The sequence below is a fragment of the Diadema antillarum genome, unplaced genomic scaffold (assembly GCF_040938485.1).
Source record: "Diadema antillarum isolate AM-2024a unplaced genomic scaffold, OU_Dant_1.0 scf00000016, whole genome shotgun sequence".
Lineage (NCBI taxonomy): Eukaryota > Metazoa > Echinodermata > Echinoidea > Diadematoida > Diadematidae > Diadema > Diadema antillarum.
In genome coordinates this window covers 1,206,815-1,223,982 of record NW_027270905.1, presented here as the reverse complement: position 1 = coordinate 1,223,982, position 17,168 = coordinate 1,206,815, and the positions used below count along the sequence as shown (strand labels likewise).

The window sequence follows — 17,168 nt, the reverse complement described above, 5'->3', positions numbered from 1 at the left end:
TCCATAGATATAAGCTACTCTCTACTGCCGCAGCCTTGGCATGGGCACTAACGGTCAATCTATTTTCAATCAGGCAAATTGAGAGGGACTTAACTCGCCAAATCTGATGCGCACCTCATGCCCTCCTTATCGTCCACTCTCTGTCCCTTACAGTGTCTTGCAGCGATCGTCCTTCATCCCTTCATCAAAAGTTGGTTTTCTTTGACCCCTGCCCCTACCCTTGTCCCGTAATGCGCCTTGTCCGATTTATACGCTTTCCAAGTGTTCCCTCAGATGGAAAAATTGAATGGAATTAAAGAGCAGACGAAGAAGAGTAAGATTTAAAGATATATTTGAGCATCGGGGGTGGGGTGTAATCGATGGCATGAACACTACCTGGTTATACTTCATATCTTTCTACTCTCCCCCACGCCCCCCACCCCCCACCGTTTTTTCATGATTGATATGATCTATGTCGGAAGGGAGGTGATGTAGATGCTCCACACCCCTCTACTTCTCCAGCACTGTCCCACCATTTCTTGCAAGTTTTTCTTCGCTTCCCTTGAAAGCCCCTTAAGCTGGGGGGCGGAGAAGAAAGCACTTTTGCTCGATGAAAAGGGGAGAGCAAGGGAAATGGTGACCCCGATCGATTCGTGCAGTCTGCAGCCTTCCATAGCCAGCCAGGGCTGGGAAGGGAGAGTGCAGTACTTGGGGGGTAACACATGTTCGACGGGAGGAAATCTGCTCTAATCCGCGTCTATCCGTGGTCACATATTAACCCAGGGGAGGCAATTTGATACTTCATAATTCATGCATTTCTGTGGGATGCGCCCGTCCCCACCCGTTCCCTCCCAAAAAGCTCTTGATTAAAATTCTGTGGCTTTCGTAATGCATCAATATAGGAGATAGGTTTCTCATTGATTCATCTCACCATATATGCGATTATGCATGAAAACTTTCTTCTGTAATTTCTTCATAATTTACACGTGAAAAGGAGAATGAACCCCTCCCCCATTTAAATTGATGCAATTGTTGGTTTTAAAAGCTGCTTCCTTTCATGAAACAAAGAGTTTTTTGGCCACGTTCCTGTTTTTCCATTATTTAGAAATGAATATCAAGTTGGGTTGCCTATTACTTTTAGAGCTCTTCTTGTGTTCAATGTAGCTGATTAAAATGATGTAGGGGTTACAGATTTGTTATTCTTGCACAAGGTGTGTGGGGTTTTTTATGTACTCACAGGCAGCTTGTGCAGCCAGATTCTGATTTTCATATTGGTCTCTCATAAAGAATTCAGATCATCGGCTTCCTGCACTCGAGGTTGACCATGCAGGAAGAATGACAAATATGAAAAAAACCATTTAATATTAGATGCCTTGAGTGAAGCACTGGTCATGCAAATGTGTTTGTTCACACAGTGGGTAGAACACAATGTTGTTGGGGTTTTTTTTTAATCCCTATCCTCTGATCTTACTGACCACACTAATATCATGTATCCACTGATAATTTCATTCATTGAGCAACAGTTTCATGCATCCAACAAATCAGTTTAGTGCTCCCAGTAAAATCAGTATCAGGTGTCCGGTAAATTGGTTTCCCGCTTCCGGTAATTTTCCTTCCCTCGGAGTGGTCCATAGTTGGTTGTTCGCCCACTGTATACCACTCGGGCGATGCACAGGTTTAGTCTGTGTGTCAGTAGAGTTGTGTACATGCTTTTACAGCAGTATGTCTCTGCCTTGTCTATTCAAATTATGCCAAAACATACCTTTGCAAACAATTCCAACTGGCACAACCAAAGTTGTGCACAATTGGAAGTAATAGGATACATTGTTCACATGTATGTAACAAATCCTCTGATAAGGCAAAGAAAAAAAGATACTTCCATTTTCAAACTAGATTGACATTCTTTGTTGTTTCCTTTGTTGTTGCAGGCATAGCAACCCAAATGTCTGTCTGGGATGGGATCGTTGTGACGCCGAGCGAGAAGGCCTACGAACCACCGGTGGACAACAAGGAGGAGGGGCAGGATGGGGAGGACGAGGGGGAGGAGAGTGAGGATGCGCCCATGGAGTCACAGGACCAGTGAGGTAAATGAATCTACCTCAGCGCAAGGTGCTACTTTAAGCGCTTGCCCGATTGCCCAGGGCAAGTGAAAACCAAAGTCGGGCAAGTATTTTGGAACTATAAGAAAAAATGCTTGCCCAAATTAGGCAAGCAAAAAGTTTTGAAGCCGCCTTTTTTTTTTAATACTCCCCTTCCCACCCACAACCCTTGAAGTCAACAATACAGAAGCCCAAAGATAGTGGCTGTATGGTGATGCAACAGACTTTAATTTCATTTCAGCAACTTTCCAACACTAAGGTGAAGAAGCCCCTATGCAATGCAACATCAACGCTCGATCGAACCAAGGTTGTCACTTTAATGTGTTTAAGTGTAAGAATCAGCATGTGCTATCTATTCAAATAATTGTTTTTTATTAAGCCATTGACTTTCATTTGATTTTCTCCATCATTTTCTTATATCTTTGGACCTTTTTTTCGAGCTTGCAAGTAAAATTCATGTTCGGGCAAGTGTTCTGAAACAGTATGAAAATTTGCTTGCCCGACCAGGCAAGTGATAAAAAAAAGTTCTGTAATGCCCTGCAACGTCCCACCATTTGTTAGTTGTCAAGAGAGGCTGACCTCGTCTTGCATTTTCATGAGGTTATGCTTTTGGTGAGTGTCTTTCTGTGGCTTTATACTTTGGTCAGCAATGGACCAAGTCAGTGTTTAAATAGCAATCTGTGTGTTTGCAATACCCATAGAAGCTTCCATTTCTCAATGATCAACAGTGTCATATTAGACTCTGAACTATCTTTCTATTATATCAATATTAACTTGGTGAATGTCAGTGCCAATTGCAAACTGTATCAGAATCCAAACATTCCTGGAGAATGCAGGCTGCCAGTAGTCTTGCCATATACCCAAATAATCACCAAAGATACAAAGTGAAAATGTTTGAAACAAAACCCATATCTTTAATCCTTACAGCTTCAAGGTCTCGAGCAAGAACAGGAAAAAGGCTCTAAATTAGTTAGCTTTGTTGTGTGTGTGTGTGTGTGTGTGTGTGTGTGTGTGTGTGTGTGTGCATACACATTGTATGTGTTTTTATATATCTAAAAAAAAAAAGAAAAAAAAAGATTCATTGCACTTGTCTTGAACTTTGACTGGATTGACAGCGTTATAGGAACAGCCATACTATTTTGTCTCTTTTCCAGTGAAAGTCAAAGTATCTCTAGAATTGTACAAAAACATAATGCATGGCTGCTATTTGTTAACTGTGGGTAATCACTCTGTGTGATCATTTCCAAATATATATTCACATTCTTTTTCTTTAGTACTATACTAAGTCTGTCTTACGACAAGATCCCCCCGATTATACTTACACTTTCGGGAAATTCCCAGCAATGGTATATTCTTCTACTAGGCAAAACACATGCATCATGTTGCATATAATGGAAGTAACACTAAGAAGCATCTATACTTTGTCTCTCTCATAGGTTTACACAGTGTGCATTGGCTTACAGAAAATTACACCAGTCCCATTAGTTGAGCTTCTACAGCCACTACTTCATTCCTACTGCAGATGGTCACCAATATGCACGACACGTATACATGTATATACTCCATATGTGTATTGAAAAAAAAATATATATGTTATATGCATGATATGTATGTGTGTTTGTATGTTTGCATTATGTGTTTGTGTGTATGTGTATATATACATGTACATATATTTCGCGAGTCTAAATTTTCACGAATCGGGAATTCCCAACGACTTCGCGAGTGGTTAAATTCGCGATCGTGAAGTCCTGTACTGAACGGAGAAATGTACACGCGTACGTCAGATTCACATCGGGATCAGAGTCATTAGTTTTGCGTGTCTTTAATTTCGCGAATAGCACCTGACTTGCGAAATTTGTGAAAATAAAAACCTCGCGAAATATTCAGTGTATACAGTATATGAGAAAAAAAAATGTGTTTGTATGTGTGTGTATTGTTCAATTTGCAATTTTCTGTCAGTTTAAACTCACTCTAAATAATGCACATCAGTCATTCTATAGCATGCATACTTAAAAAATAATAGTATTACTACAGATTATGTGTGAAATTCCACAATACATGCTAATTTCCTCAATTAGACAATGGAACTACATCATAAAAATTTGAAATGAATTGCAATAGCATACAATCCCAAGTGTTTTCAAACTGCATAGCTATTGAAAATCAATGATTTCATGTTGTAGGATTCAGTATTAAAAAAACAACAACATGTCAGGTGCTATAGCACGCAAGTGTCACAGTGGAATCAAGAAGTTTTATTGACATAAAATTGCAGACCAAGAGCATCATCAATAAAACTCATAAGGAATTACTATCTGTGTTGAAATCAGAGGTAATGTGGGTTTATTCCAGTGAAGGTATCAGTTTAAATGAAATAACAAATTACCATTGATAACTTTAAGGATTGGAGGTCTGTTCAAATAAGGCATAGGATGCGCAATGAAAACTGTAAAATAAGCCAGTTCGTAATTGGCTCGTAATGTATACATTGATACAAATGACTTTTCTTTTTTCTCAGTTGGTTAGGCACTTTACTCGTTTTCAAAGGGGCGTAGTTATTAGTTTGCCCACTGTAACAATTTACAGGTGACCAGAATAGTCCATCAGTTAACATTTTAGCAGGCATTCATTTCATCGAATGCAATAACAACCTTTTTCTTTTAATATTGCCAAATACCAGGCTTGCTGTCAGGTGGATGTGCTGCAAGCACCATTAAGATACGATCACATGAATAATCATCACATCACAGATGCGTAATTCATTGAATTATAAATAAACCAAAATGCCTGTCGGTACAAATGACCTTTTTCTGCTCATGCGCAAAGTGGAGTTATGAACTGGTCTATTGTTTCAAATGAGATCAATGAAATTTAGCAGCTAACAAAGGGGAAAAAAATCAATCATATTGCCCCAGTGAATATTTGAAAGTATCATGTTGGGCATACTATAGGGAAAAAGAAGCAACAACAACAGATGCCGTAGCAAGCATATCATGTAAAGAGGTTATATTGATAATACAGTTACAAGGGTGCTATGGATGTTAAATTCTTTACAGGCTAGATCATGAAGGCCCTTGTTTGCATGCCTAAGTTGTGGAAGAGTTCACATGCGGATTTTCAGGGGAAGAAAGTTGTTTTTATAGAACTGTGATTGTTCAAAGAGAATGCGAAGTGAGTGTAGTTCTGCTCTTACATGTACTAGTATATCCTGGTGTAAAAGCTGCAGATTTTATTGTAGTTGTTGTTGCATTTCAGATTATTTTTATGGTCATTATGTTGACATGAGATGCCTTCTGCTGGGAGTGGTGGTGATTGAAATGGGCTTAAGTGTACATTTCTCTTTCGAAATCAATTTCCATTCCATCTTAAACTTCCATCGGGTAGGTATTAGGCTTCATACATATTCTCTACAGTCCTGCTTTCTGGTGATAGTTTATTTTGACAGGCCAGCTTTAGTGCATTTGAATATAGAGTAGAGGATTTGTTTTGCAGGCCCTTTGAAGCAAGATTATTGTCGCGAGGATGGGAAGCTATTGTTTGCACCCCTAAAGCTCACTTGATAATGATGCAGAAAGGTTTCATTCACGCTATCTTGTTGTTGTTGTTATTGTTTTTTTATTAAGGGTACTCCCGAGGAGAGTGAAATGCCATTTGTACTTTCAAGCTTATTTTAAGAGACCCAAGCAAGAAAAAAGGAAACACAAAATACAACATATGAGGCAAGAATTGAAAGATTATGATTGTGATTTCGGCAGATACACTGGTAATCCTCTCGAATTGGTCTGATTGTAATAACCTTCCCAATCACAACAGAGTGTAGAACCACGTGTGAAAATAAATTTTACACCGACATACATTTACAGAGAGTGGTATGTAGTGCTTTCCAGTGGTACATATTCATCCGTCTTCTGCATGAGGTACACACTCTAGTAAACCCTTCTCTGAACATCATTTTTAAAGGGATCGTATAGTTTTGGTTAAGACCTAATTTCAGGTTTCTAACATTTTTTGCTGAGATAATGAGAAACCTCTTATGAAATATGAAAGAGCATGTAATTCTATGAGGAATTCAACGTTTACTTGAGGAAAATTGGTTTTGAAATGGCTGAGATATCCAAACAAGAGCGATTCCAATAAAGTGTGGGAATCTCTTTGTTTTACTTTGTTTTTGGATGTTTCAGTCATTCCAAACCCAATTTTTGTCAAATAAACTTTAAATTCCTCTTAAAATGGTATGCTCTGTACTATATCATAAGTGTTTTCTTGGAATCTCGCAAAAAGTTAAAAGCCCAATTCTCATCTCCACCAATACTCTACATACCATCCCTTTAAGATGCCATTGAAATGTTACACAGTGAGTCTGCAAGAGGTACTGATAGAGATAAACATGACTGAAAAGTATCAAACAGATGTGCCTGAGTAAAGAGAGGAATTCAAGGAAGGAGGAACAACCCCCCCCCCAAAAAAAAAAAGAAAAAAAAAAAAATACTGCCATGCAGATTTATTCACCTTAGTGAGATTGCTAGATCCTATTCGTCAAAGATCCCGCCGCAAATCGATCACACTATGCCACTCCCCCCTAACTAGCAACCATCGCGCTTCCTGATGATGAGCGAGTGAAATGATGTCTTCGCTCACAGCGCTGTGAGCTAAAGCATCTCTGTGGACTGATGGGTTTGTCTTCTTTACGTGGGAGTGATGATTCCGAGACATGTCTTTGTGACGTCTTACTACCACACGAAACATGATGCTGTCTGCACTATGAAGTGTGCAGAACAGCTACAGAATTTAAGCAAACAGTGAATGAATAAATAAAACAAATATGAAGGCTGATATTTTATCTTGAAACCAGATATGAATGATTAATGCAAAATGCAAATCGATGTGACATTCAAAGCACTTACAACATTGCCAGTATACTTCACTAGAGAAGATGGTATGACCCTGAAAGTAGGAAAGGAAGTATTGTTACTCCTCTTTTTTTTAAACTTCTTAATGATATAACATTACGATTAAAAAAATACCAAGGAAAGAGCACATTCTCACATGACAGTAGAGTACAGGGTTTCATGAAATTCGCGACAAATCTGCTTCATCTTAAGATGCAGTAGCTACCTAGTGGCTTTTCACATTCACTGTTGGTTAGCTACCACTCTAAAACATTTGCACAGTGTGGACAACCTACCCTGCTTACCCCCTCTTCATGGCCGTAGCAGTTTAGGATGTTTTGTTTGAGGATGCTACATTGTATGACATTGGCAACCTTATCAAACTGGATAGGTTTATAAGGCTCGAAAAAAATGTTTTCTAGCTTGAGCAGTCAACAGACATACATCCTCTGGTGACCGATTGGACACATTTGAAAATAGTCTAGACAATATTCATGAAACTTGAGTGGTTGATTTCTTTCAATCTAGATATTGAAGCTGGGATATTCTGATGCCATCTGCTGGGGAGATTATTTGGCACTTGGAAGGGCTAAAAAAAAAGAAAGATTTAAAAAGACGAGAAAAAGGAGGTCTGTTGCCTGCAACTGTCGCCGACCTGCCATGCAGCTATCCTAGGTCATCTGGTGTGGCCAGCATCTCTGGAGTATTTTTTTTAATTTCCACAGTTTGATTGGAGATGCTCCAGTTTCCACGGCGAAGTCAGTAAAGAAGAGTAATCATCGCCTTCACTTGTCATGTGATACCCTTGAGGAGACGCTTTGCTCCCATTTTATGACTCGCTGGAAGGGGGGGAACCCTCATATCCCCACATTCTCTCTCACAGGCATTATGTGCGACCAAGTTGCTCTTTGTATCGCCAGCAAGTTCGTGGAACCAGCCGCATCTCCGGCTTAACGCTCGGGAGTTGAGATTCCGTTCAAATGGTGCAACAAAGTCTTAATTGCAATCCACAGCTTGTACATACACACAGCAGGTACAAGATGTGCTGTAGAAAGCTATCTTGTCGTGTGCACTCATGAATAAGAATGAGATCATGTTTAAGTAATAAAGGTTGAGAAAATGGAGTCATTCAGTCAACAAGCCATATAACAATTAGAGTACAGTGCATGTGATGAAAAGCAAGCTATAGAGTAAATCCAGGGTATTCTTACATCATGTCTAAACCTGTGTTGGGAGCTTCTTGGCCGATGGTTAACATTATCGTTACTGTTTTCATTAGTACATGTGTCTACTCTCAATCGCTGTTAGAGGGAGATATAATCTTGTGAGATATTGAATACCTGTGTTCAGACTGGATCAAGATTCTGCAGCACCTCCAGATCTGACCTTATTGCAGGTCTGTACTGCATTTGCCCATTCCGAGCTTGATGAGTTTAAAGGTAGTTTTAGCTCTCGGGAACTTCAGAGCAGGACAGTACTACTCCTGTAGGTGATTTGAGATTATATGCATCAAGGGGTAGTGAGCAAGATTTCAGGCCAACACACATGCAAAACTCATGAAAGAGATATTTTAAAGTCGCAACATCATTTGCAAGTTTTAACTTGTGAGATAACTAGGGGAGTTTGTGTTCACACTGGAAAAATTCCAAGCAGAACTTCTTACAGTGTTTATCTTCGCAAAATTTCATTCGTGTGATAGACTCTTATGTCATGCTTTGACGATTACTTACGCCAACAGAGGATTACCCCCCCCCCCCCAAGACTAGCAACAGTGGCTAAACTGTTGATTTTGAAATATCACATTAAAATATTTCAAAGGGGTCAAACGAAATCTGTCTCCCCCTTAAAAAGTGTCCTTTACCCCATTTTATACACAGGAAGCTGATGGTTAGTTTGCCTTGTCTGTAAGGCTTTCACAAATTCTCAGGGAATAGGTTCAAATGTGCAGTTGAGTGAAGATAGGGCATTTCGAATCAGTTGAGGATTCTGGGATATGATTCAGACATTATTCATTTTGCTACCAGAGGGAATTTAATGCTTCTCTTCAAATATGGTGTACAAGACTTGAGTAGCAACCATGTTAGTCTGATCATTTTCAGGTTAAACATATACAGTTGTACTGTCGCTGGGGTGACAAGACTTTGTATCTCAAATTTTGGTGAACATGACTTTTTCAGGGATTAATGGTCAGATACTCGGGTGGGTAAGTGATGTCCCATCCAAATCTGAGCTGTCTTACCCCAAAAATGAAGCCACCACAGCATGTCAAAGGAAAGGCTATCCCATTTGATATCATCAAATAGTGCTTTGGCTGCCATTTTTTAGCTCTACTGAACATTTGACATTGTGTAGATACATGGTCTTGTCGCCCCAGTGACGATATGAGATATGATAACAATCATTAAATGTTGTGTGCTGCTTGTGAATAAGGCCTCAAAATACACTGCATGTGCATTGTAAGGCATTTCTTACAGATACTAAGTGACCTAGATTTTGAACCTACAACTTTGGAAATATGGCCATTATATTAATTCAGATCCTTCATGGACTGACAGTAGTGTTCAGTGAGTTCCAAGAAAAGAAAGATAATCTTAGCATTTAAACAGCACATAACAACACATGACAACACATATTATAAAATGGGTTCAAGAATGTAGCCAATTGGAAGCGCTGAAATGAGTCACGTGTGCGTGCATTATTTTCTTCAGGTAAGCACTAAGAAGAGTCTCTCTTCCACCTCCCTGGCCTGACGTACGTCACAATGTTTTACACTAGCAGTGCGCACTCAATCAGTTGTTACAAGTGCGTCACGCGCTACTATACGCGCTGTCAATCCTGTAAACAACTTCTAGTTCGGGCCGCGGGCTGCCACAACAGCCGGCGGCCTTTCTTGTGCATAAACAGTACGTGGCGTACGTATACTCTTATACGTACGTACAGTACTAGGTGAGTGTGCGGGATTTCCGAGTGCGACGTGCGTAAATGTTTGGGACGAACATCTTCGGACATCTTGACTTTTGAGCGAGTGCTACATGTAGCTGACTGGTATTGACCCACAAAGGTACGTGAATAATGCTGTTAGTTTTCGACCCATTTTATAAAACTAATGATGCACAGGATAACACACTCTATCCTGTGCATCATTAGTATAACAACACATAATCCTTACATAATCAATCTTTAAGGGAGAAATTGCCCATTTTGAAATGAAGTTAGATACCCCTCTTTCCACACTCGTATGGTTTGGTATTTCGTTTTCCCCCCAGAGATGCCATTTAACTAAAAATATTAACAGTCCTTTTTTTCCACTAACCTCCAATAACTTATAAAATTTGTTGCAAGTCTGTAATCGGAGAGGTTTACTTCTTCGAAATTTGATCGGCTTGTTTTTCTTCCTTAATACCGGTGCTGGAGGCCTGTGTTTCTCATGTATTTTATTTGCAATCATAATGATAGCTTTCTCATTTTCCCCGCAGTTAAAAAAATCATGATACCCAATCTTGGACGGGGTAGTCGAGAGACAAACGTGTGTGTGTGTGTGTGTGTGCGTGTGTTTGTGCATGCAAAGCCCCCAGTGGGGTACGTACCCAAAGGAGATTTTTTTTTTTTACTTTAATTCTTACAAATACAATGAAATAAGCAAGACAGATTGCGGGGGAAGAAAAATGAGCATTTGGTCAATGTGGGCTTGTGAGTGTAACAGTGGTATGATATTACTCTTTTTGTATTGTGAAGGAAACATAATATATGATACTGTAAATTGTTTCATGAAAGAACATCAGTGTGAAAATATTTTCATTTTCCAGAGGTTGATGACACACATTTTGTTCTGTATAGATACATTTTACATTTCTCCTAAGAACACTGTTCATATTAAACCATCACATTAACATTTATGTGAATTTGAGTGCCCTTTTGCCAGAGTTTGCAGCGGCACATATTGCGAGATGAAAGGCCATGAATGAAGCCTTTAAAACAGTAATAAGGATAGCAAGAAAGTTAGGAGATATTTGGTTGGTCATTTACCCGACTGCAAGTAGTATACAGTACCTGACAATAAGGGAGCTGTGTGCATATGTCGACGTGGGGTACCAGGACCCTAAGAACTGAATCATCTCTGTCATTACCACCATGAATGGACCGTCTCTACAAATGGTGTGTCATGGATTAGTCATCTGATTATTGCATTTAACAAACTTTACATTCATTGAGAAACAAACATCTCTGACCTAATTAAGTACGAGAAATTTGTCCCCCCCCCCTTTTTTCTACATTTCTACATTTATTGCATTTCTTTCCCTCAGTAAGATGAATTTTATGCACAATTTGTATAATTGTGCTTAAATATCTGCTGAAAATTTTGTTCTGTATGCAAAACAGTATCTCATTCCGATGTAGATGGTATTGTCTATGCTACCTGCATAGATTTGTGTAAATGTCATGTACATAGCAAAAATACATACCGATACGTTTGTAGGAATAAACATGATTAAAACTTTGCAAGGCAGGTATTTTGCTTGGAACAGTTGGGGGGGGGGGGGAAGAGATGGGACTTCAAGACATTCTCAGATATACACTGTATATAAACTGTGATTGATGAATATTGTGTGTGCATGTATGTTTTTGTTGTGTGTTTTGTGAGAGAAAGAGGGAGAGAGATAGAAAACTAAAGAGGAAATAAAAATATCCACATTAGTAAGATAAGCATGACCTGCCCTCTCTGTTCCAAATTTGGTATGCATTATCTTACCATTTCAATCCTCTTGAATGGGTAATACTTGAGGCCAAACGAGATTTCAATTTAGCCTAATTCCTCTTGGTTGCTCGCCCCATCTGCGGAATGTCAATCGTCGATTTCCATCCCTTTTCCGAAGATCTATGACCTTTAGCCATTTTTTGACATCATCATATGTCGCATCACTCCCGTTTCATGTCACCGCCAGTCAAATTGTCCGCGGTTTTTCCCCGGCTCTGGGAACAGCTTCCGACGTCATATTTCCAGGGAGATGAATGAGTAATTAGCCATTTATTGTGGATGTGGACGTGTGTTTTATTTGAGTCAAATCTTCTCTCTTGTAATACAGGTATATGAAGATACCACATGCTGAAAACAAAGTCGCCCATCATCAGCCCAACTATATTGTATTTAATTTTGTTTTTTGTTTTTTTCATACAAGCAAAGTACCCCTGCACAAAATACTTTGTGACATTCATGTATGCATGGTATAATTGTCTTTCTTTATCTTTCTCTCTCTCTCTCTTCTTTATGAGTGCATCGCACCGATATATTTCACTTCTGTGATGGTGAAGTATGAGCAGAGTTTCGCACAGATGTTCGAGTGTATCGCTTACACTGTAAAGTAGTTTTTTTCCCCCACATCTTCCATCTAGATGAAACAAATAGGGACAACCTAGCAGTGTTTCAGAGTTTCGAGGTAAACATCATGAAAGCGTGTCTTTCGTAGAAAAAAAAATCATGATTCCCAGAAATATTCCTGTTTGTGTAGTTTCAATTGCAGCTGTTTTGTATAAGAAAGAGTTTTACAAAATTAAAAAAGAAACATAACAGTACCCTCATTGTGTGTGTTCAAAAACTGGCCAAAAACTTCTCAATTTTAGACAGAAATAAAATCAAAGAAGCAATTTTCTTGATATTATGAACGATACCCAAAAAAGATAAACATGTTTGCAACTGAGTTTGTGATGCATAAGATCCTGAGGGCGCCATTGGTGAAAGCGCCAAACCGTATAAACTCCTGTGAGTTTGGAAACAAAAAAAGGCACTAGTATCACATGGTATGCGGCAGGTGGCACGTGCTACCGTGAGAATTTGATGCATCGCATATGATTTTAGCGCGACAGTCAAAAGATGGATGTTGATTTCCTACCCAAAGTGACAAATTGGTGGACTGTGTGTGTGTCTGAGCGGATGTTTATGTGTGGAAAGAGATAACCTCACATGCATCAAAATATATATGGTCTGAGTCTGTTCTTATCTAAAGCTCTTTGCCTCCATGGACCCTCGAAATGAATACGTACGACTCTCTTGTGATGCAAGATCGGGACTTGTGTAGCTCCAGTTTTGTGAAAGGGGCTGGGCTGGATCCTCATGTTGATTGCGCGCACCTGCACCAGGGGGGATCGGAGAGGTAAGATTCGCATCTTTCAATCATGGAGCTGGGAGGGCGTAGGAGGAGGAGGAGGAGGGAGGCATTGTTGTCGAGTGAAATTGACTGAAATAAGATGAATGAGCTGACATGATAGAGAGGGATAGGAGAGGATAGAGGGAAAGAAGAGAGAGGAAAAGTGAGAATGAAAGAGAATGAAAAGGAGAGGCACAAATCAATCAGAAAGGGATGACTGACAGTTCACTTTATCATGGTGGGAACTGGGGTCATTGAAGGTCGTAGACTGACTTTCTGTGATGATCTTGCGGTATCGGCATTCAGAACTTGGTGTCTGCCACCCTGCCGGTTAATGTCCCATGTATTTCTGTGTTGCAAAAAAACAAAACAAAGACAAAAACAAAAAGATAGAAGAAAATATGCCACAGATGATCTCACATGCTCTGGATATGAATGGATGCATTCATGAACAAGGACTATCCAATGCGAAAACCACATGCACAGAAGGTAGACTGTACAAATCTATGGAAAAAAAAAGGATGGCAGCTCAAAATCAAATTGAATTGCAGACATCTTTGTGCAAAAACCTTTAACTGAATCCTCACTAAGGCTTTGTTTGGCCTGTTCTCTATGACTAAAAAAAAAAAATTTGTGAAAAATATGATATGGAGAAATTAAATATACACTCACTCCCTGTAGAGACAAACATGGCCAAATACAGATGCAGCTCATCTATTGTACTTTATTCTTTAGTTATGGTTGATATAAATGTTCTACCTATGTCAGAGATCTATTCATTGCCATGACAATGTCTTCCCTAGACCTCCACCTCCTTTTGTAACTATTTAGCATTTGGCTTTGAACATACTATCACCACATCGCTGAGGTTTGGACTGAAATGTCAGAGCAGGTGAACTACTAGTATTAGAACCTCGGACATGCACTTGCAAAGTTATGGTATTCTCAGCATGGCTCGATATATCGTAGTGCAGGGAATGTGCAATCATGTGAAGAAGAGGTATAGAATTGTTATTGAGTGAATGATAGTTGTCTTTATTACGCAGTTATCTTTTCACTATCTTGTGGTGCTTAAAGTGCTTTACAAATGCATCATTGCTCCCGTGACCGGAAGTGCTCCCACTTCAGTAGCTGGGAAATATTCCATTTAGGCTGCCATTTTGGGCACGTTTCACACCAAATCCAGCCACATTAACCTTCAGCGTTCTAGGTCATACTCAACATACTTGGGTGAGGAGGAACTTGGACAAAGTGTCTTCATGGATAAAGAGAATGCAAGTGCTGAGGCGGGGCTTGAATCTTAAACCTTTTCACTTAAAGCACAGCCTGCAGTCCACTTGGCCACAACACCTTCAACATCACATGGATTATAAGCATGAAAGTCTGATTTGGCATTTCGCTCATGCAACGTATGGTGGTAGTATTACATTTTATTAAATTATCTGCATAAATACTTGGTCAGTGATTGGTCATAGTGCAGTCACGTGACTAATGCAGCGAGAATCAAAATCATCACATTGCCATGCAGTGACGTTGTGTCGGGTAATGTGATTCCAGCCTTTTACGGGCTGTCCAGGGGGGCTAGAATGAAATGAGGTGTATTTTTGTAAACCGTAACAAATATTGCCTTGTCTATTGGTGTGATATAAAAGTATATCATTTGACAGACCCTTGGGAGTTATTTTTCCCTTTATTTTCCCTCAGTGCTGCATGCTTTCATAGGAAGATATAATCTCTTAGGGGAAAATATAACCCCCACAGGGTTGCTAGGTAATATATTACACATCTAAAAATGCAATATCTGCATAGTATCGGCACTCCAGTTTGTGTAGGCGTACTTACATAGTTTTCAATCTAGTGTTTCTCTACAAGTGTGCACTTCAGGATTACAGATTAATGATGGGCTCGTGATGAGCGTGGTTTAGATGAGATGCATGCACATCTACAGGAGGAAGAGATTAATGTCCTGAAAAATTATTTGCCGGGTTATTAACATCAGAAATTAATGAGCATTGTCTCCCTTCGCGTGTCTGCTGTTGTCATCACCGACGTCGGATCATATTCTCCAGAGGACAAAAATTGCAGATGATCGAAAGACAACTGTGACGAAAGATTAAGAGAGAGAGAGAGAATTTATGATAGCGCAACAACTATTGCAAGGAGGGAATAGATTAATTGAGTGTTGCCCATCAACTAGAGCAACAAATTTTTCTTGAGAGGATACCGGGGATGAAAGCATTTCGGGTGTGGATGGAAAGAGAAACTAGCAAACAATTTAGGGCCAGAAGATTGTAACCAAGAGTAAATGCCTATTGCAGAACCATTGTGCTTGTCTCATGTCATGTCCATAGGGATTCCAAAAGGTTGAAACACGGTCATGCGACTGTATTAGTCATATACCTCCATTGCTGCAATCTTCTGTAAATACTCTTTTCAGGTTCACGTTATCATGGTTGCGAGTAATCTCGAGTGCTAGAAAGGTCATTTATAAAAACTTGTATTAATACCTTGATTACGATTATCCACAAATTGCTATTTTGCTGCTGTATTTTGGATAATAGGAGCACAAGTAGAATGCTGTTCATGGCTTGCACAGGTTATTTAAGTCACATGACGTGTATGTGTGTGTGTGTGTGTGTGTGTGTTTGTGGGTATGTGACTGGTGGAGAACGAATGATGATCCCCTTGGTAATGCATGAGTTTTATCATCATCTCATGTTGATTCAACTATTAACAAGATGCAATATCGGCCAAAGTTTGTATGGAGTAAGTAACCTGTCATCATTGATCAGGTAATAGTAAAAGAAGTGGAAAAAGACAATTTTGCTCAACTACGTGTATGCAGCAAGCACATCGTCATTTTCATGTAATATCATACACACAAGGTCTGGGAAAAAAAATATCCTAAAGTGACAAACTGTGCTGGTTATCTCTATGTGGCTTAGGAACTCTATATACATACTGAACTCTATATTTAGTGATTTAATCTTGGACAAACACACACAAAAAGAAGTAAAACCTCAGATATCACATTGTGAGATATCCAAGCCATGTCGTGCATGCCTACTCAAAGCTATGAGGAATTTTGAATAGAAAACTTAAGAAAAGACATCCGATTGCACCTTAGTCACAGTACATAGAAATCATCACCTCCTGTAATTAATGGTAGCCAAGGAGGATCGTCGCTTGCCACTTGGACTTCGTGATTCAAATCACCGCTATCAGATACGCTAATAAGTGGCTGTCAGTTCCTCCACTTAAATGCACAAGCACTCATATCTGGTGTGGAGTGCTAGCGGGACGATCATTTATCACAGTGACGATAAAGTATATTGCGGTGATATTGCAGTGCCTTAATGTATGCCATCTCACAGGTTCGCTGTGTAAGCCCACCGCTGCAGTGTAAATCCCACAAGAAGTATTGGGTTACTCAAATTGAAAAAAAAAAGAAGTGTTATTGAAAAAAAAGAGAGAAAAGTGTTATTGAAAAAAAAAAGACCAATGACTATAAGGATGGAATTTCAAAGTGATTTACACATTTTGCTTGTGTGTGTGTGTGTGTGTCACATATGTTTGCACACACATGATTTCCAGACCACCGCATGGTATTCTCCCTGTCTTTCGAGCTCGTTGCTGCCAGGTTGTTATTATTTTTTTTTCCTGGTTGTTTGGTTTTTTCCTGTGTGTGTGTTGTTGGTTTTTTTCTCCAAAACCTTTCAAACCCATTATGCTTTGCAAGTAATCAAGAAACAGGCAGTGATGGGGTCCTTATCCTCGAGAAACTGATAATGTTGAACCTCGTGAACATTGCGAGGGCAAATCCCGACTTACAAAAAAAGGTATCTTTTGTGAAACGTGTACGTAATGTACTCTTGATGTACTGCAGCTTACCCAGCTTTTTTTCTTCCATGCATGTTTAAAATCTAGCTTTTATCCAGAAATAGCAGGACCTGAGCAACTTAAGAATCGAGAAATATGGTAGGTTTATGAAAGGTGTTCTTTGTTCTTCCTTTGTGATGAGGCAGAAAATAATTTTAAGTCGTTATAATCAGGGGAAA

General features: G+C 39.4%; 1 protein-coding gene across 1 annotated transcript in view; it reads left to right on the top strand.

Annotated features, from left to right (window-relative positions):
* The window catches only part of LOC139725152 (interleukin enhancer-binding factor 2 homolog), a 91,931-nt gene that overhangs the window by 52,757 nt on the left and 22,006 nt on the right, over positions 1-17,168 (top strand). Inside the window, exon 12 of the mRNA XM_071636245.1 lies at positions 1,908-2,063. Coding sequence (XP_071492346.1) covers positions 1,908-2,062 — 155 coding nt within the window. The 3' untranslated portion in view covers position 2,063. The remainder of the gene's footprint in view (positions 1-1,907; positions 2,064-17,168) is intronic.